The sequence below is a fragment of the Manis javanica genome, chromosome 5 (genome assembly GCF_040802235.1).
Source record: "Manis javanica isolate MJ-LG chromosome 5, MJ_LKY, whole genome shotgun sequence".
NCBI lineage: Eukaryota > Metazoa > Chordata > Mammalia > Pholidota > Manidae > Manis > Manis javanica.
In genome coordinates this window covers 167,281,848-167,303,294 of record NC_133160.1, presented here as the reverse complement: position 1 = coordinate 167,303,294, position 21,447 = coordinate 167,281,848, and the positions used below count along the sequence as shown (strand labels likewise).

Sequence of the window (21,447 nt, the reverse complement as noted above, 5' to 3'; positions counted from 1 at the left end):
CGAATTCAACCTGCCCTATGAGGCGCAGCTCCACGCTGGGCTTGCCAGGGAGCAGGCCCACCTGACTCTGAGGATCCCCAGCTCCCCCGGCCTCGCCCCAGTCACATTTGCACCCTCCTGTGGGACCCTACCCCAGCCTCACGCCTGGAGCCCGCCTCGTCTTCCTCCTGGACAGCCCCCGAGGCAGGTGAATATGGCACCAAGAAACTGCTCAGTCGGCACCGGCACCATGTGACAGGAAGAGCTCAGCCCTGCGGGCAGACAAACTGCAACTGAACGACGGTCAACCTCATTCTCGGCGACCTTGGGCAAGCTGCTGGGGCTCTCAGTGCCCGGGTTCATCACTTGTAGAAGAGCCACGGTAACAGAGTTGTGAGACGTCAGTGCCAAGCGCTGCCCTACTGCGGAGGGGACTGAACAGTCGCCGCCTCCGTCGGGGTTTGCTCCTGTTGCACCCAGCAGAGCAAGGCTGCAGGCGGAGACTTCATCCAGTCCCACCTCACTCCCAGCGTGATGAGGAAGGGTGGGCAGCTGCCGAGGGCATGACAACCATCACCCTGATCCAGTCCGTGCGGCCCAGGCCCCCTCCCTCGCTCAGGAATTCAGGATCTTTCCACTGCGTTTTCTCTCTGGTTTTCCTTTGCTCTTTTGGATGCTGTGGAGGCAGGGAAGCCATGGTCCTTGCCTTCCTTTCACACGTGGGAGGGGCGCAGACTGAGAGCTGAGGGGGCGAAGTCCCACGTCACACACCCTGCAGGCTGGGGAGTCAGGACCTGCTGGGCTGTGGCATCCTGACCCGGGCTCGGGTATGGCTTTTCCTGAACCATCTGTTTGGGTTCAAAGCCTTCTAATGGAGCCTCGGGGTATAAGTGCCATGGCCAGATAAAGACCAGTATACGTCACAGGCCATAGAGCCACCTAGGAGGGGAAGAGGACTGGGGTCAGAGTCTGGCTGGGGCCAGAGGCCTAACAACATTGTCTCAGGCACTCTGCCAGTGGTGCCCACCTGGGGGCCAGCCAGTCCCCTAATGTTGTGAAGCAACAATGGACTTTACAATGCTGTTGCCAGCAGGCCCCTAATTAAGATCTGCCTGGCATAGTGGGACGCTCCCCGTGCTGTGGCTGTCAGGCATGGGTTCCAACCTGAGCTCAGGCGCTGTGTAGGCTTTCAACTCCCATTCCCCATCTAAGACCCCCACGGTGGAGAAAAGCAAACAGGAGAGTGTGTGTGAGTGCTGGAACCCTCAGAAACAGGGCCTCAGAAAATGGCAGTGCTCCCTCCATGATGCCATTGTTATACTCCCTGGGCCTGAGTTCCCCCTAGTTAATGCCCTGGAAGTGGCCTCAGGGACAAGGAAAATGTCAGCCCTTCCCCTACCTCACTGGGGTGCCTCAGACTTGCATGAGCGCAGCATGGATGCTTTCGGGATGGCTTTCTGTCCCAGCCCTGCAAAAATCTGCTCTGAAGCACTGTCAGTTCTACTGCGCTCCTGGCTGGGGGTGAGAGGCTGAGTGTAACGGGTTGGGCGGGGGCTTCCCCCCAGGGAGTGGGGGGATTCCCTGGGGTCTGATGGATCTCCTCTCCAGTTCAGGTCAGCGCAACATGGAGCCAGGTTGTGCACTTACGGGGCAGGGGTGTCAAGCAAGGAGGAGGATGGCCAATGGCATCCTCTTCACCGAGCTGCATCTGCTGAGGCCATTCCGCCCCCATTCGTTTAATCCAGTCATTTTACCTTTCCCTGTGGGGTGGGAACAACTGTCTCCAGTCCACAGATGAGGAAGCTGAGGTTCAAATGCATTGCACAACTTGGCTACAGGCACAGAGCCAGCAAGTGGAGGACATGATCCCGGTTCAGACATGAATGTTCCAGGGCCTCTGCTTTCCCTGTAACACCTCAGTATCCCCCAGGAAGTTATAAGCAAGGGTACAGAGAAGACGTTTCGAGAATTTACGATAAATCCATCTGATCTGAGAGAAGTCTTCATGACCAAAATAAGTGAGAAATGAGGCTAGGGGGGTGAAGTGGGTGTGGTTGGAGAAGGCCTGGATGGGCAATTTCAACAGGAAGCTTTGATACTCCCTACAGCATATTTATGCTGTAAAAGATTTGAAATAGCCTAAATGTCTATCCACAGGGGACTGGACAAGTAAAATATCAACCAGGCATGTAACGGAACACTGTCTAAGAGTCTGCTTTTTAAGCACATCTGTATGTACTTACAAGACACCGTGCTGACTGCCCCTGCTGGCCCCACACCCGATCCACCTGCTCCTCCAGCCCTGCTCCGAGCCCCGGGAGCCGAAGCTACTGGGCTGCACCAACAGGGCTCTGGTGTTTCTGGCTTCCACATGGCTTTGAACCACGGCAGGCTCCGCAGCAGACGGGAGCGGGGGTGGGGAGGAGAAGCCACGGTATTTCTCCCCTGCGCCTCCCTGTTTGGACGAAGGGCCCTGACACAGTCCTGCCCCTGCACGTCCTCAGCTGCTGCTTGTCAGCCATCATTCGTGGTGTCACTTCTCCTTGGCTTCAGTGGCCCGCCTCCTCCCCCTGCCCTGCTAGCATTAAAATCTCTCCAGCTGGACTGTCTGAGTGGGGTTCTGTTTTCTCCCACAATCCTGACTATGACCCAGACATTGTGAACATTACAGAGTGGACCCCTAAACAGAGATGGCCCCCACTGACCTCCCAAGAACCTTTCCGATCATCTTCACCATCAATGTCCCCACAAGTCCACCGATGGCGAATATGGACACTGTCACCGACCAGAGCAGAGTCAGCATATCCGGGTCTATTGGACGTCCATGCCTTCGTTCCCACGATTCATTGTAAAAGGCCTTGATGTACTGAAAACAAACAACAGACTGTGTTATTCCTTCTGCCCCACCCGGCTGCTTGCAACCCACTGGGGCATAACAAAAAATGCTTTTATACAGCACTCTCTTCATGATAGGCATTTGCTAAGTTATGTTTGAGCTTTATTTCACTGAACCCTTCTAACAAATATGTGGATGGGTCCTTTTTTTACTTCATTTTGCAGACAAAGAAACAGGCTCAGAGAGACAAAGTGATTCTCTCAGTAAGTGGCAAACCTGGGCGTTGAACTCAGGTCTAACTCCGAACTAGGGTAAGCATCATGTCTGGGCTCCTCCCACTTTGGGACACAGCAGAACCAACTGGGAAATGTGTTAAAAATTCATGTACCTACCATGAGAAACTCTTCGCCATCTTGGGTTAGGCAAAGTTGTAAGACACAAAAAACACTAACCATAAAAGGAAAAGAAAATGATCCCTTCGATCTCATCAAAATGAAGTGTTCTGCTCTTCAGAGAACGCCATCAGGAAATGAGAAGACAAGCCACAGGCCACCAGAACACATTTGCAAAGGACTTGATTTCACAATATATAAAGAACTCTATCAAGTCAGTAAGAAGACAGACAACCCAATTAAAAATGAGTAACAGACTTGAGTGAACAGATGCCAAAGAAAATGCAAATGACCAGGAAGCTAATGACATGATGCTCGACATCATTAGTCAACAGAGACACGCAAATCAAAGCCACAGTGAGATACCACTTCGCATCCACTAGATGCCCACCACTGCCAGTTCCAGTTCAGTGGGTTTGGGATGAGGATGGGGTAATTCCAGTGTGTACCAAAGTGAGGCCATGGTGCTAAGCTCCCCAAGAGAGTTCTGCCCTCAAGTGAACCATGGTTCAGTTACCCCCCAGTACCCAGTAAGGGCCCACAAACCTCTCCAGAGCCAGCATGTGACACTGAAGAAAAAAAGCATAGGTTCAGGTTGCATAGACCTGGTCTTGAGGACAGCACAATTTGCTAATGATTTAAACCAGTTAGACCTTGGCTTTCTTATCTGAAAAATGGGAATGTGGCATTGACATCTCAGGGCTGTTGTGAGGGTCACAGCTGGGAGCAGGGCGCAGTACTTGGGTGGCGCTCACACAATCCCCAGGTAGGCTAAAAGTTAACAAGTTTGGTAAGACCGAGTGACGATCAGCAGTGCGCGCTCTCATGCCACTACGGTGGGAATTTAATTTGCACCACCATCCTGGAAAAGAGCTCACCATCACCTCCTAAGGTTGGACATGCTCCTAACTTACAACGCAGAAAACCTCTTTCTAGAAAATTCCTCTAAAATCTTTTTCCCATCTGCCTTAAGATACATTTACCCAGTGTCCATGGTAGCAGTGCTCACAACAGCTCCAAATGGGAAACAACCCAGATGCCCACTGACAATAGAATGGATGAGCATATTGTGGAATAGTTGTAATATGGAATAATACAAAACACTATAGCCACAAGCATGAATGAACCATAGCAATCTGCAAACACATGACAAAATCTCACAAAACATAACATTTTTGATAACCAAAAATTTTGTGAACAAAACAAGCCAGTAACAAAAAGAAAATACATGATATGTCATATATAAAAATTTTAAATATGCTAGATTAAAAATTTTTGGGGGGAATTACATGTAGATTGTAAAACTACAAAAATAAAAGTAAAGAAATAATGATTTCAAATGTCAGGTCAATGGCAATCTTGGGATGGTGCAAGAAAAAACTGGGGAGCAGTATGGCAGGATCTTCTCATTCTTAGCTGGGTGCCAGACTCATAATGCTTTGAAGTCGGTGTGTGTGGGTGTGTGTGCATGTGCATGTGTGCACATGCAATGCATATGTGTATATTTTGTGTGCTCTATGTGTAATACATTCTACCACTTTTAAAGTTTTTTTAAGTAGTGGGAAAGTGTTTCAGGCAGAGGGATAAGCATGTGCCGTGACAGCACAGCAGAAAAAATGTGGCGTGCCCACAGAATTGAAAGGAGGCCAGTGGGGTGGGATGGCACGAGTCAAGGAAGGAGTGGGCTGCACGGAGCTGGAGGGGGAGTAAAGGGCAGGTCACCCAGCATCTTAGGGGCCATGGTAGTGATTTTGTTACTTGGATTGTTTTTTCTTTTTTTTTGGATGAAGGGGGAAACTATGAGAGGGTTTTGAGTAAGGGGAGGACGTGGAGTGGTTCGCATTTTCTGGAGCCCTCTGTGGCCTCGGAGTGGCAGGGGGACTGGAGGGGAGCTTGAGAGGAGGCTGGCACCCTGTTGGGAGGCACTGCACTACCAGGGTGACGGTGGCCCGGACCAAGCAGTGGAGATGGAGAGAAGGGACGGCTGTGAGATACGTTTTGAGAGCAGAATGGGCAGGAATGACTGGGTGACTGGCTCCAGGTTTGGGAAGGAGGGTGTTGGAGCTGGTGAAGAGGGTGGTGGTTGGAGCCACTGTGTCTGAGGCCAGCAGTGCAGCAGACGGCAGCGGTGGCTGCAGGGGCCCCCAGAGGACCAGCTCTGGGTGTGATTTGGGTGTTGACCCAGGCTGCAGAGCCTCGGAGCCTGGCTCGCCAGCCCCGCCACCCGTCCTGGGAGCTGCTACTGTTTCAGCAGCTCCTGTTGTAGTTCCAATCAGACGAAATTGTAGCTGCTTACAACCGCTGAAACCCCACCACGACACAGAAATCATCCCACTTCAGCCCCGCGACAACCCTGGTAGTAGAAACCCTCTTTTACAGATGAGAAAACCAGGCCTTACATAACTTGCCCAAGTCTCTCTAACACCAGGGGAGGGTTTGTCTGCCCGACTTCAGAGCCCTAAGCCAACAGCTCCACTGAATGGACTCTGAATCTCACAGCTCAGGTGTGAAAGCGAAGCGGCTAAGTACAACGGTGCCTTTGTTGATTTAAAACTAAGTATCAATTAAGCCTTTGTTATGGGCTAGACGCTCCATCAGGCCCCACAGACGCAAGGTTGATGGCTCTGAAGGGGCAAAGAGTACAGCAAGAAAACGTGTGAGAATTGCTAGGCCAAAGGGATGGAGGGGCCACAGGAAGGCAGGGGTACAAGATGCCCCGAGGGCTACAGCACGTATTTATAGGCTCAAGACCGCAGAGGAGCTGGAGTAAGGAAAGAGCACCAGGACCTCCCAGGCACCCGTCCTGCTGCCCAGTAAGCAGGAGGCCCCTGGGCATGGAAGGGCAGCTCTTGGATGCGGCCTTGGTCCCTAGGGCAATCCTGCCCCAGCCGAAGCAATTGGAGCTGCCTCTGAAGGAGCCTTGCTAATACCCAACAGACCCTCTTGTTGTCACACTTGGAGTGGTGACCAGTTTCTTGGAATTAATGTGCAGAAACTAAAAGGATGCTATTTGGGAGGAAATTTTCTCTTTTCCTTCTCAGATATTCAGGAGCCCAGTGGGAAAAGAGGCAGCTTTCCTATCATGCACTGCTAGGCGTTGCTGCAGGAGTCTCTGCATAGATTTCTTATTTCAGTTTTGGGGAACCAGAGAGTGGGGGCCTCTGCTGGGAGAGGAACAGGCCAGGAGACCCGCAGTGCACAGTGTGGCCTGGGCCCCCTGCAGAAGCACATTACCCAACCGGTTTCAAAGTAACAGCTTTAACCATGAAACGTTTGTCTTTTCCACGTGTGAGTCTAGGAAAGGCCTAGATGGAAAGCAACCTGAGGGCTCATGTGACAGCTGACGCCGTGCAGTGAGGGGTCATTCACTGCACAAACACATTGAGCTGAGCTTCATGAACCTAACACATGTGAACATGACTTGTAATGCATAACACAGACAGTGCTCATGTTTTAAACTGAGTTTCTGCTGTGTGTTGGTCACTGTATAATAATAAAAGTAGGCATCCCAAACCTCATAGTTACAAAACGCCACATACTAACCTAAGAACTGGGCACACAGGGACTCTTTTTGTCCCCACCACGACCCCATGAGACAGGTGCTGTGTTTTGACTTCTCTTTTGGGCAGATGAGGAACCTGGGGCACAGGGCCATAAGGGCTTTCCCGAGCTCACACCATTGGCATCTGGGAGGACCAGGACTCCCACCCAGGCAGCTGGACTCCAGTGCCCTTCTCTTAACTGCTCCTCTGTTCCAGCTCTTAGTAGAGGAAATGCAAAGATGGTCATGTCAGCACCTCTGCTGCATGTTGAAAGACCGGGTTTAGGGAGAAGAGACATGCAATGAATACTGGTTGACTGCTAAGTATGTATCAGACATCTGTGCAGCCATCCTATGAATTTCCATAAGAGCAGAAAACTCTACAGTTGAGAAATGTACCCGGAAGCCACATGGGATCCAGTGGAACTGTGCAGCCCGCTCATGCTCACAATTTTTAGGTTCTCCTCCTTTTCCTGGCCGTACTGCCAGGTCCCATTTCTCAGTGCCCTGCATCTGGGTGGGGTCATTGACTGCCTCTTAGTAAAGGGGTGTGAGAGGCAGTGGGACGAGTGTTAAGGGTTTGGGTGCCTTCTCCTCACTCACTCCCTTTCCAAGTAGGCTGGCTGTTCACAGAGGAACCAGCAGAGACCTCCAAGCCCTAAGGAATGGTGGGGCCACTCTGGCTGAGGGAGCTGGGACCCGAATGGCTGCGTGGAGCAGAGCGCCCCTGCTCACCTGCTGTGGATGGGGGCATGAATGGGAAATGAACTTTCACTGTGTTAGGCCACTGAGATTTTGCAGTTGCTTGTTCTGGCAGCTACTTTACCCAAACACAGTCAGTCCAACTCCAAAGCCCACGCCATGACAGTTGCTATAACAAGAGGCTTTAAGAAAGAGGGAAGATTTAGACAAAGTCAAAGTGTGGGTAGGTTTGGAGATATGGGCCTTCAGCTAGAGGTTTCCTTTTATGTTTTAGAGAATGTGTAAGAATCCATTTGAAAAAAGTATTTGTAATAACATAGTGTCAAGACCACCATGCTGGCTGATCTCTAGGCCATTCTGGGAGTCTCATTCATGGACTTCATATCCTACTTTTCCACTGGGCCTACTTATAAGAGGCCCATTTTTGTGTCCTCCTATCTGGCTCTACACACCTGCTTCCTTCCCACCAGGGGCCCAATCTCCCACCCTATCTTCTAGATATGAGTTCTGCAGCCCCCTGACTTCAAGGAGCTCGAGAACTAGTGAAGACCATAGCAGAAACATGCAAATATAACATGGGGTGAAGGGTGCTGTGATGGTGGGAAGCACAGAGAGGCTGTGGATGCCCAGCCACGTGACCCAGATCTGGTAAGCAAAAGGGCAAGTGGCTTGGGTAGGACAGAGGGAACAGAGACCCGGAAGCTGGTCATAACTGGCCTTGATTATCAGCCTAGGGAGTCTGCACTCAATCCCAGGGGCACTAGGGAGAAACTGGAGTATTTGAGTGCGGAAGACAGATTCTAACGTGTGTTTTAGAATGTTTGCTGCAGGCTCAGTGTGGAGGCTATTTCAGAAGGTTTAGACCAGAGGCGGCCAACGCAGTCAGGCTCCTGTAATCAGTCAGAGGTGATGAGCCTAACAGAACTCTTTTATGAATTCATCAAGGAGTTATATTATGACTAGTACTGACTAGTGCCCCAACTGCAAAGGAATGAATTGGAGGCTACTGATCATTAACCAGTAGTAAGAATCCAGGAAAGGAGACTGAATGAGGAGTAGGGGCTTGGGTTTGAGACCTGCTCACAATGCTGAGTCCTTCGGTGAACCTCCAGCAAGTGGCTCTGTCTCAGAGAACAGGGATTTCAGGGGCTGAGGGCCCTGGAAGCCACTTTGTTCAACTCTCAGCTCTGCCACTTTTCTGCTGGGTGATCTCAAGTAAATTACTTAACCTCTCTGTGCCTCAAGCTCCTCATCTGTTAAATTATTTCCCTCCTTAAAGAGTCACTATGAGGACTTCATATGAGAATGAGTATCAAGCACAGTGCTGGGTCCACAGGAAGCACACAGGAAAAGTGGAAGTTGGGGTGGCTGGTGATGGTATTCAGGTCGTTCTTTCTGATCCGTAAAATAAGGGGCATGAGTTTGTTTATTTCTCTGTAGGTCTATGAATCCATGAGTGATTTATTACCACCTCCCCAGCCAACAACTAGGGGGCCATGCTTCTGGAAACAAATTGAACTATGTAATTTCCAGCTGGGAAGACTGGCTGAGAACACCTCCAAATAATGATAGGAAATTGCCAGACAATGGGAGGCAAATTAGCTTGCAGCCTGTTTTACAATATTACTGCTCCTCACTGATTCACACAGAGCCTGCCATGGATTCTTCTAAGATTGTTCTCAGGAGTGTTATAAAAATGCACATACATTGAACACTTTTGCGGAGGGGCCAGAGTACTTACACTGTTGCATCCTCGAGCAAGTCCTGCCCCTAACTCCTTACGGATTTGTAAAGATGGTCCACGCCACTGGACACCTTGGCACAGTGGAGAAAACATTGAAAGTCCTTATCAAAGTGCCCACTGCCAGGCTAGGCTTTCTGAGATAAGGGCCCCACAAGGACGAAGCCCACCAGCCCAGCAGTGCCCCCTGGTGTCACCAGACTGCTGGAGCCAGGCCAGCGGTGCGGAAGTAAGCATGCCCGGCCTGAGACTGCTCCCCTCGGAGGCCTGCATGCAAGTTTGGCCCCCGGCCAGCATTGGGGAACTTGGCTTGGGGGAGGGCTGCCAACATTCCCAGAACTGCTAAGAGTGGCTCACATTGCTGAGACTGTGCAAACGGTGTGGTTCTTGCTGAGCGCGAGCTTTCTTCCTGGGAGTCAGGAATGACATATATGCTGAGTGGAGGGTGCCTATGGGGCCAGCCCCTAATTAAAACTCTGAGTCTCTGATGAGCTTCCCTGGTAGACATTTCACATGTGTTGTCACACCCGTTGCTGGGGAATTAATTACGTGTGTTCTGTGTTACCCCACTGGGCCAGGTCCCTGGAAGCTTGTTCCTGGTTTGCTCTGGACTCCACCCCACACACCTTTTCCCGTTGCTGATTCTGCCTCCAATGCTTTCACTGTGATAAATGGGGACCCGACTCACCTCCCAGGCCCTAAGGAAACATCCAGCTCCCATTTTGACCCCACTTGACAGTCAGTCTGCCTGTCCGGGTGGGTTTTTTCTCCCCATTGTGTGACGCCCCTGGAGGAGTGTGGCCAGCTGACTGGGTGGGAAAGAGGACTCTGCATTTCTAGACCCCTGAGAATATTGTGCTCCCACAGCTGGCTTGCAGAATGAAAACTGAACCCAACGCAGGAGGATGTGCCAGGTGCGAGCAGCGGTCAGAGCAGTAAGACTCTCAGCGCTGCCTGGGCTCCCACCACCACCCACGCAATGGTGGGGGAGGGCTGACCTTTGGCTTTAACTATATAGAAAATGAAGAAAGAAAGTTTCATTTTCTATGTGGCCCCAGGCAGAAGTGCACAAATGTGTACATTCTCAAATATCCTTCTTATTCAACAAAAAGCAGTCCCGAGCCTCTCTCCTGCTCAAACATTCTTGTAAGAGACTGCATAGCTGTGTTTTCAGGGGACAGTGCATCCACGCAGACCTGTTAATTGTTCTGAGATGACACTCCCCACTTTTTGTGAACATCCTCCGGGTGGCTGCAGTGAGAATGATAGTTGTTGGCATTACTGTTCAAATTGCCTATGGCTGCTCAAAGTCAGTCTTGAGGCAGCAGGGGCTGGAGAGGGCATCCGATCCAACCCAAGTTCAGGGGGATGGTTTTGAGTACCGATTCTGGAGGAACTTCTTTGTAGAAAAGGAGTAACGATCCTAGCTTGCAGACGGGGCCACTGGAGGGATTCGATGGGGGTGTGTAGTGCCTGGTATGATGTCTAGCGTATGGTAGGCACTGAATATCTCTCAGTGTCTCTCTCTCCTGTGGGTCAGAAACAGAATCTCTCCTGCTGGGTATGGGCTTGTGCACAGCAGAAGTCCAGCTCCAACATGCGCCCTCCAAGTTCTCCTGCCTGCCTGCCTCGCTGGGCTGGCCAACTCTCTGTTTCTGCCGTCTGACCGCAGCAACCCCTGTCCCCACACCTCTAGGAGATGGGCTGTGGTCCTTTCCCCATTAGGTTCCACACAGGCATTTTCCCAGAGGAACTTTATGAAATGAGAAAATTTTGAATCAAAGATGCAGGCTTCCCAGCTCCAATAAACTGGGGACCCCAGGAGACGAGCAGGCAGGGGCCGCACCCTTGCTCTGGGACAGACAGGCACTGACACCCCAGGCCTGGGAAGCATGTCTGCCAGCTCTGATTAAAACCAAACCAGACCAAATAATGACTCACAACTCGTAATTTCAACCTGCAGCAGCAGCTTATACTAGAGAAAACTGGGGAGCAAGCCCAGAGACCCACACCAGGAGGCTGGGACGGATGCAGCATGCAGTAATACGCAGCTACTGGAAGCCCTGATGACAGGGAATTTTCAGGAACAAGGGGAAATGCCTAAAATATAAATATTAAGCCAAAAAAAGAGGATATGAAACAGCATACATGAATGATCTTGGGAAAAAGAGTAAATTTAGACCAAACCTTAAAATGGCCTCTGGGTGGGGCCCAGGCTGTGACTGTCCTGCTTAGACACAGGGCCGCCCATTGGCTGGGCAGCCTCGGCCAGGTCCTCAGCCTCTCTCCTCCCTTTATGCATGGCATAGGATTGTTATCACAGTATCTGCCACGGGGCTGCCATGCAGGTGAGAGATATGGTCCCTGCTTCACAGAAGGAGAGTCACAGCAGTCGCTTTATTACTGAGCGGTTAAATCTTTAATTTGTGCTGTCTACTTTGGCTAATCGAAGCCTGCTTTGCTTTTATAGCCAGTGAGGCCAGGTGGAGCAAAAGGGAGAGAGAGCAGGAAAGGGGCACGGAAGACTCAGGGTGAAAAATCCATGGCAGTCTTGTTCCACGTTTCAACTCCCCAGGCAGAGGCGTTTCACCAGAGTAGTTGCTCATTGTCTCTGTCAATGACAAGATGCACTGGCTTCTCCTGTGATCTCAGCCCTCTCCCCCCGACGGGCCAGGCCTCACCATGCCTCCCTGTTGCCCCGACCAGAGCTGACATCTTTGACATGATCTACACCCTGGTTTTCCTGAGACCGGGCTTCACACCACACAGAGGTGGCCTGCTGTGTGCCCCTGTTTCTCTAGGAATACCTAGGCTCCCATAAAAGTTACTAAAACTGCAGCCTGAGGGGGATTAATCGAAAGGCCCAGAGCTCGCTTCCGCATCCTCTGGCGGCTGGTTCACTGGCATCTTTCCTTGGACCAGATCTGACATCTGCTGCTAAAGGGGGCAGCTGTGCTCCTGTAGGAGAGATGATGGCTTGCTCTTGATCACCGCTTGTTCACCTGCCGTTAGGGAAGGATCAGGGAGAGGAAAATGATATAAAATACACCATACATGCTGGGAAACTTACGGGGAGTCAAACTGGTTGTTCTGCTGAAACTCGGGGCATAAATAGAGTCGTCACCCCTTATCTGCAGGGGACACGTTGCAAGACCCCCAGGGGATGCCTGAAACCAGGCATAATACCAAACCTTCCATATACTATGTTATGATAAAGTTTAATTTATAAATTAGGCACCATAAGAGACTAATAAGAGCAATAACTAATAATAAAATAGAACAATGATAACTGCACCCTGTAATAGAGGTTATGTGAGCGTGGTCTCTCTCTCTCTAGTCCCCAAAATATCTTATCCCCCTGCACTCACCCTTCTTGTGATGATGCGAGATGATAAAATGCGATGAGATGAAGGGAGGGGACGACACAGTCATTGGGACCTGGGGTTAGGCTGCCACTGGCTTTCTGAGGATGCATCAGAAAGGGGATCACCTTCCCACCACAGTCGACTGCAGGCAACTAAAACAGCAGCACAGGGGCTGCGGCTGGGGGAGACCGCTGCACTAACACCGGCGTGGTGCGACTGTCTCTCCAGCAAAGAAGAATGGACATGAGCAGCACAGAAATACGGGAAAGGCGAGTGATTCACTATACAAGCCAAGCGCTTCACTGTGATTTTTGCTGGATTCTGGTTTTGTTTCAAGAAAGCCCTCAGGTGTAGGGCATGCGGGCGGGGCAGTAAGTTAGACCCCCCCCCCCCAAGCAGAGCTCTTACTCTCATTCTTCCTTGCTTGCGTCTTCCTTCTCTCATTCACTAATTCACTTAAGCACGTGGTTTGGGTGTTTCTATGTCGCACACATACCTTGTAGAACAGACATGGTGCAGATACCATGTACAGCTGTATCACTGAGAATCTGGCCGGTCTTTGTCCTTAGTGCTTGGAAGATAGCCTCTAGCCCTTGGGACTTCCTGAGTGACAGGAGTTCTTTGCTGTTTACGGTGGACCCCACCTGATACTTCATGCAAATGAGACCACTCAGGGTGGGGGCTGGCCCTGCCGTGTGTCTAAGCCTTGTGGATGGACCGTTGGGGCTTTGAGCCGGGTGCTACCAGCCCTGCCTCCACGGAGGGGAGGGGCACTGGAGATTGACTATCTTAGTTATGCCTACATAGTGAAACCCCAGTAAGAACTCTGGACCCAGAGGCTTGGGAGACCTTCCCAGCTGGGACCTGAAGTGAGGACAGCACTCGGAGGATGGTCGTAACCTGTGCCTCCCTCTGGGCAGTCAGCATCTGAGGTCATCACAAACCTGTGCACCTGGCACTCTGCTGGGCGCCAGGGAAAGAGCTCGACCAGCATTGCTGGAAGGACCCTCGGACCTGTAGAATCCTGTGTGCTCTACTTTTGTTAAACCTCCACACACTTGCCTGAACTACAGGCCAGGAACTGGGCCAGTGGATGCCAAGCATTCACTACTTTTGGCATCAGCCCTAAATGGACCCTCCCACTCGGCTTCCTGTCTGTTCTCCCAGCCACAGCATTCCCTGTCTGCTTTCTAATTTCCATGTTCACTCACGCCTCCTATTCTGCACACTCATTTAGCTCAACGTTGGTCCTTCTCAGTGACTCTTCTTAATGTCCACCCCAGTGGTCATCCTGCTCAAGGATGGCCACTCTCTAGGGCCCCTTGCAGTGTGCAGCAGGTCACCCTGCAGTCACAGGCAAGGCCTGAGTCCTGGGCAGGCACGCCTGCAGGCCCACCGTACCTCTCCAGATGCCCCTCGGGACTGCTTATACTTGAGCTCCATCCCCTTTGGTCCCATCCTCCTTTGTGGGGCCCGTTTGGACTGGAGCCTGGGCTCCAAACTGTCCATTCTGGCCTGGGCTTTGCATTTCTTTACAACGCCTCTTCCACAATCTCCCTGTAAGCTCTCTGGGTGACACCCATGAGCCAGAGGAGTTTTAACGCAGGCTCTGTGCTGACACACACCCCATACAAGCCACATCAGCCCTGCCTACCAAGGATGAGCACCCACCTCAGCCCTCAGGCAATAGCTGGCAACCCAGAAACCCCTGCCCGGCCTCTGATGTCTCCATCCAGCCCTCACTGCTCTCTCAGGTGGGAACTGGACACTGGGGGCCCCCACGCACCAAGGGGACACCTCCCTCCACGAGTTTGGCAGCCCCAGGGTATTGCAGCAGTATTAATGAAGCAGATCTTGAGCAAGAAACATTCTCCTATGAAAAATCAAGGCTTAAAATGGCATAAATCTGGGGCCATTTGCCAAGTTGCAGATTAGTATCTTTAACCTGCATGCATGACTGCTTGAAACTTCAGGAAATGATGTTACTTCATGCTAAACTTCATGTTAAACTTGATTGGCATGAAAAACTGGCCTTTTACAAAGGCATCAGAATGCTTTAGATAGATAAGCAGATAGGTAGATGGATGGATAAGTGAATGGGTGGATGGATAGACAGATACACAGATAAGTAGACAGGTATAGATAGATAGGTTGATAACAGATAAGTAGATACGTAGATGGGTAGTTAGATATAGCTATGACAATTAGAATTAGCCATTGGAAACAGAAAAGACAAAGGCTTAGACACACAGCAATAAATGGATAGAAGAAAAAAATATATTGGGGAACATAACATCCATTTGTGGAGTAAGTGTTCATGAAGTCAGCCAGCTGCATGAGGGCCTAGTGACACCAGGGATCTCCAGGACACTACTCTTCTCCTAGAACGTCAGGCACAGAGGTTAGCAATGGGCCAGGGAGCTACAACGGGCCCACTGCCTGGCTTTGTAAATCGAGTTTTATTGGAACACAGCCTTGCCCATTCTTTTCCATATTGTCTATGGCTGCTTTCTCACTACAAAAGTAGAATTGAGTAGTTGGGACAAAGACCTTACAGCCTGCAAAGCCAAAAATATGCCAAAGCTCTAGCTTATCAGCTTGGTGGAGCAGAAAGAAGGTTTACTTTACAATGAAACCTGAGTTCAAGTCCCCATCAGTGTGACTGCAGCAAAGATGGCACTAGAATTTTTACCTAGGGAAGACTCAGCTAGCAGTTTAGTTGGGAGAGAAGGGGCCTAAGGGACTTCCCTTGGAACTGCATTTGCAAACAAAGAACTTTAAAAAATCTTAAACTTATCCATTCAGCAAATATTTATCATAAATGTTTACTGTGTGTCCGACCTTGTCCTAGGTGGTGGCACTACGGAAGCAAGAAAACCATGAAGTCCATGTTTCCATGGGCCTTAAATGCTGAAACAGAGGGAAGGATGGACAAGAAGCAATTAAATATATAACATCTCCCGTGTTCTTAAATACTGTAAACAGAAATAAGTGACAGTGGGGGGCTAGTGAGAGATGGAGAGGTGCTACTTGGAAAGGGCGGGTCAGGGAAGACATCTCTGAAGAGGGGACATTTGAACAGATTCCAGAAGTAAACAAAGGGAAGAGCATGGGAATATCTGGGGAAGAGTGTTCCAGCCAGGGGGAACAGCAAGTGCAAAGGCCCTGTGGTCCAGCGTGCACGTGTTTGAGGAGTGGCAGTCGGCGAGGGTGCCGAGTGGGTGGAAAAGGAGTGAGGGAAAGTGCTGGTCACAAGAGTGCAGGGGCCACTGGGCGCCAGACCCCCAGGTGTGCAGGCCATAGCAGTCTGGGTCATTTTCCAGGTGCGAGGGGCAGCTGTGGAGGGTTTGTGCAGAGGTATAATGTGATCTGCCTTAATTTGTAAAGGATCCCTCCAGACTTTGGGTGGGGAATAAACTGGAGCCAGAGTAGAAACAGGGGAACAAGTTGGGAGACCACACAGTGGGCCAGGCCAGAGACAGGCTTGGGGGCAGCGGCTGGGGTGTCAGTCATAGTATTCAATGTGCCAGCACAGCACAGAAACCCTGGAGTCTGGTGTCTGAAGTCAGTTAAGCCTCCTTTCTAGCTCATGAAATGCCTAGTGCATGTCAGACAGGTCTCTGCCATGTGGGGGAAGAAAGACGTGAAGAACCTTCTAGAATGTCTTCAAGGGCCAGGCTTCCTGTGGCTTATATCCCATCAGCCAGAGTTGGCCACGGGACCCTCACAGGTGTGTGTGTGTGGTCTCTGAATGGGCCTGTGATCCTGGGGGTTTAGATTCTGTGAGCCTTGAATGCAAGGCAGACAGGACATATGCTCACTTAGGGTGACTGCTGAGGGGAAACCAGTGGGAATTTAGCCAGTAGACTCTCAAAACCAGACAAAGATATGACAAGAAAACTACAGACAAATAGCTCTCAGGATGTGGTCATCTCAATAGATGCACAAAAGCATTCGATGAAATCCAACACTGTTCAAGATAAAAATTCTCAGCAAATTAGGATAGAGGGGAAATCCCTCACCTTGATAAAGAACATCTACAAAAATACCTACAGCTAATACTATAGTTAATGATGAGAAACTCGAAGATTTCCCATTAAAATCAGATACAAGGCAAGGATGCACCCTCGCACCACTGTTTCTAGCATCGTCCCGGAAGGCCTGGCTCATGCACTAAGACAGCACAGGGGAATGAAAGATACGCAGGCTGAGAAGAAGAAACAAGTGTACATTCCTAGTGAAAGAAGCCAGTCTGAGAAGGCTACATGCTGTATGATTCCAACTATATGACTTCCCGGAAAAGGCCTGTCAAAACAGTAAAAAGATCTGTAGTTGCCAAGGTGAAGGGGCAGGGAGGAAGGAATAGACAGGGCAGAGAAACTATTTTGTAAGACGCCACAATGGTGGGTTCATGTTACTGCACATTTGTCAAGACCCATAGATTACATACCTCCAAGGGTGACGCTTAATGTAAACAGTGGACTTTGGGTGATAACAACGTGTCAAGGAAGGTTCATTGATCGTAACAAATACCCCACTCTGGTGCAGGATGGTGATAGTGGGGCTCTGTTCATACGTGGGGACAGGGTGTATGGGAACTCTGAACTTTCTGCTCAGTTGTGCTGTACACTAAAACTGCTTTAAAAAGTAAAACTTACTAATTTTAAAACCACTTTTTGGAATGAATGAGTGATGGAATTGCTCCTTCCTCCTGTTCCCACAGTCATTGCTTGAACTTCTATTTTTCCACCCACATCATTCCAGCCCAGCTTCAAGTTTTTACATGTCTCTTGGCTGCACAAGCCACGAGTGCAAACGTTCTCCGCCCTCTGCTGGAGTTCCTGCGGAACTTTCAAGAAGAAAGAGTAAAAATTCCCAATCCTCCTTTAAAAGACAAATACGGACTGATCAGATCCCTGTGTCAGGGCGACATCACAGAAACAAAGCCAAAGCCGCTGACGGCTGCGCGAGTTCAGGGAGGGAAACTAGGCCCCCTGATTTTCAAATTGTTTTTAGCATCAGAATCAATTTCTTAAATGAACTGACAGGGAACCTCAAAACACAGAAGAGTTAACAGAGTGAAAAAAACAAGAACAGAAGCACCCAGAGCTGCTGGCACAAGAGTCCTGCCAGTTGACTCAGTCAATGAACACATTCCCTTTCCTCCCAGCTCGTCAACTGAGAAATGATAGACACGCTTCCTATATTATCGTCCAGATGATTGATGACAGCATTGGACAGGACACAGCCCAGGAGCGTGATTTAGAAACGCCCCTCCTCTTTCACATATATAGACATATTTGCAAAGATGAAATGATGTAGTTCACTTGGTCATTACCTTATAAAAATTTTCAAATGCACGGAAAAGTAAGGGCTAGCATAATATATCTAGATTTCACAGTTGTGATCCTTTGCTGTTCTTCTATCATGAACATAGACGCTGTTTTTTCCCCTATTTGGACAAAGCAGCTGTACAGGACGCTTGATCAACTGCTGGGGACATCTGAACAAAAACAAGGCCCCTCTGCAAAGTCCTGGGCTCCTGGGAACCCTCAGCGGCCCACTGGCTCAGCCCTCCCTGCGTGTTGCACACAGCGATGCTGGCCCTCAAGGAAATGCCTGAAAAACACCCAGGGCAGCCCAGCGCCTGGCTTCTGCCTGCCTCTCGGGCTCTGCCCCCTCGCTCCCCAGCACATCCTGCATTCTGACCGCATGGCTCCTGTATTTCGGCTCACAGTTCACATATCTCAGGCATCTGTGCCTTTGCTCCACCTTCAAGACACAGCTCAGGCACCACCTCCTCCAAGAAGTCTTCCCTTATACTCCACATCCATCTTACCCCAAGGTCAAGCAGAAGCCAGCACTCCCAGGCACAGGCAGTACCTGACCTTACCAGCCTAAGTAGGTGGGAGTAAAAGTTCCTTTGGCATCAGACCAGCAGGGCAGTTAGGAGAGCCTGGGGGTCACCCCTAAGCGCCTGACTCCAGACAAAAACCAAAACGAGCCTCAGATCTTAACAGGTACCCAAGAGGCTCTGGCTGTGATTAAAAGCCACAATTCTAAGCATAAGGTCCCTCTGTGGCTGCTCAGATTCAGTGCTCCTTGCACTGGAATAAGACCCTCAGGATGGGCCCCTGGGACCTCAGAAGACCACTCTCCTCTCCCTGCACTCTCCCAGGACACTCCAGCCACAAGGGACTGACCCCCAATGTTGTCATCATCCACACTTTTGTATCTCCCATCTCCCCGCTGACGGCAGGGCTGGCCTCCGTCTCTCTGTCCCTCTCCCCCCACAGTGTCCAGCAAGGGTCTGACACAGAACCGGCCTGCAAAGGTTTGCGGAATCAGGCCCCATCCAGGGCCAGTTGTCTGTGTCCCTGCAGTGCCCTCTTTTGGGCTCATCTTGAGGCTGCCAGGCACTCACCGGAGTGGGGGCGTTCACCACCGAGAGGTTGTACCCGTAGAGGAACGAGGAGCCGAGGGCGCCCACAAGAGAGGCCACGAGGAGTGAGCAGGACCAGTCCTGGGAGAGGAGATGACAGCAGGTCAGACTGGGCACTGGGGTGCAGAGCCAGGGGCCCGCAGGGCACACCTGGAGGGTCCCCTTAGCTGGGAAGGCCAGCCCAGAGAATCCCCAAGAGCACGGCTGCAAGTTCCCAGAGTCAGCTGGCAGGCAGGCTCCTGTCCAGGTTCCCCTGCGCAGGTGGGCACCTGGGCAGCCCACTGGGCTCAGATGCCTCTGTCCACAGCCTCGCCATCACTCTCCTCACTGGCTGTTCCAGGAGGGGGTACACACAGGCTGAGTCCTCCACAGGTACTCTGTAGGCCACTGCACAACATCATTTCAGCTGAATTTAGCCAGTTCTGACCCACAAGGGAGCAAAAAGCAGTCAGACCAAGTTGCCGGCAGTAGCAGCTGGCATTTATTAAGATCTAGAGGCCAGGCATTACTCTAAGCGCTTTCTAGGGATTATCTCCTGGAATCTTCTGGTCAGTACTGTTTCCGCCTGAAACACTGAGGAAGGAGGTAAGGCAGGAGGTGCAGCGCTGGCCCTGTGGCCGTCTGGGATGGGGGCTGGAGGCCAGGGGGTCTGGTTCCGGGGCCCGTGCGGCCTCTCCTCACCTGCGTCTCATCTGAGAACAGTGTCTGGGGGCCTGCGGCTGATGACAGCCACGTTACACATGCACTCTGAATGCACAAACCCGTGCACCACTGTCCCAGACTGAGCTCTCAATGAACACCCGTATGAACGCTTCAGAATGAGGACCCGCAGATGGACGGATACAGGGCTCAGCCTGAAAAGGCATCAGCCTCTTGTAACCCTGCCCCTCAGCCTCATCCAAGGATGGCCAAGTCATGACAGGACCACACAGCAGTAGCACCTGTGCCCAGCAGGACTGCCCAGCTGGCAGGAGCTGGAGGCAGGAGGGGCTGCCATGCCAGGCTGGCCAGGGGGACGTGGACCACTCTCCAGATGGAGGGGGCCCAGGTGCTCTCAGAAGGCACCTTCTCTGCCACGATATAATGTGTGGGCGTCGCGGGGTGGGTGGGTGTGCACATGCTAGGATTCAGGCCCTGATGAAGCTCTGGGGACACAGCGGTAAACCAGACAGACACAGTCCACGGTTCAGGGAACCGGTCAAGTACTGTTTGGAAGAGGAAGCCGGCCCCAGTAGCCGGTTCCGGCTCTGCCCACCTCAGGAGTGTCCTCTGGCACGGACACCAGCGCTGGGCAGCTCCACCACCTGGCTGTGGGAGCCTGAGCTAGTCTGACCTTTCTGGGTCCCAGCCTGCCCGGCTGTAGGGACCTACATCAGAGGGCTGGCCGTGTAAGTTGTTAAAGTTGTGTGTTGCCCGATGAGACGCTCAGAGTGTTCTGTGCACAGAGTGTCCACAGGGTGTTTGCTGTTTTGGATTCTCCCTAACTCCCTCTGGCCCAGTCTTACAGGATGGCCATTGCCCAGGTGACCTGCCACGGTCCCTCGTGAGCTGGCCCATGTGGCTACGTCTGCATGAAACCCTCCCTTCTGGAGCCTTTTTGACCTATTGCCAGTCTCTGCTTCTGAAAACCTCCCTGAGAGCTCCACCTCCTTACTTTCATGATTCTCTCTTTGATTCAGTCCCATTTGTAGCCCAGCTCTGCCACTTAGGACTGTGTAATCTTGGGCCAGATATGTGTCTGCTCTGTGACTTGGTGTTCTCATCTGTAAAATGGGGGTAATGATAGCCCCCACCTCACAGGATATTATGCAGAAGGAAGGAGCTGAGGCCGGTAAGGTCCACCCCTGTCCTGTGGCAGGAGCCCAGGAGCGTCAGCAGCAGCGGCTGGACAGTGGGTGGGGGGCTCTTACTTCCAGGCACCAAGCCCGCCGCAGAGGAGGTGCTCGGGAAATGTGGTAACTGGAGGGGGGGACAAGAGGGAGAGTGCAGAGGCCTCAGGGATGTTCGCTGCCAGGTGTGGGCTCAGAATATTTTTCTACAGTAAGAGGAGCTTGAATTGAATGAGATTTACTTTGGACAAGACCCCCCGTTCTCCATCGCCTTTGGCTTTAGACCCATCCTCAGGGTCTCACTGAGACGTCACACCTTCCGACTCCTCGGCTGTCCGGGACCCCTGCTCTCCCTGGACCTTCCTGCTCCCAGCCCTGATCCCTCCCCGCTTGTCCACACCCGCTAGACGGTGCAGAAGGGCAGTGGGCACTGTCTCCCCTGCCCCTGCTCGGCCAGCCTGTAGCACCACCTGTGCCCACCAGTCCTAGGGACAGAGGGATCCACTGCGGGGATAGAGAAGGAAGAGGGGGACACTTGCCAGCGTGTGCTAGTGGGTACTTGCCCTGGATGCCTCGTTCTCACTGCCAGGAGTTGCTGTCATCTCCAGGAAACCGCAGCC

General features: G+C 51.4%; 1 protein-coding gene across 17 annotated transcripts in view; it reads right to left on the bottom strand.

Moving 5' to 3' along the window:
* Nucleotides 1–21,447, bottom strand: part of SLC2A9 (solute carrier family 2 member 9) — a 208,216-nt gene that overhangs the window by 186,170 nt on the left and 599 nt on the right. For all 17 annotated transcript variants that reach the window (XR_012131823.1, XR_012131822.1, XM_073237843.1 and 14 more), the window contains exons 2-3: nt 18,981–19,079; nt 2,685–2,845 (exon numbers count right to left, since the gene is read on the bottom strand). Coding sequence is in view for 15 of the 17 variants with exons in the window: in XM_073237843.1 (XP_073093944.1) it covers nt 2,685–2,845; nt 18,981–19,079 (260 nt within the window). In the remaining 2 variants the exon portion in view is untranslated. The remainder of the gene's footprint in view (nt 1–2,684; nt 2,846–18,980; nt 19,080–21,447) is intronic.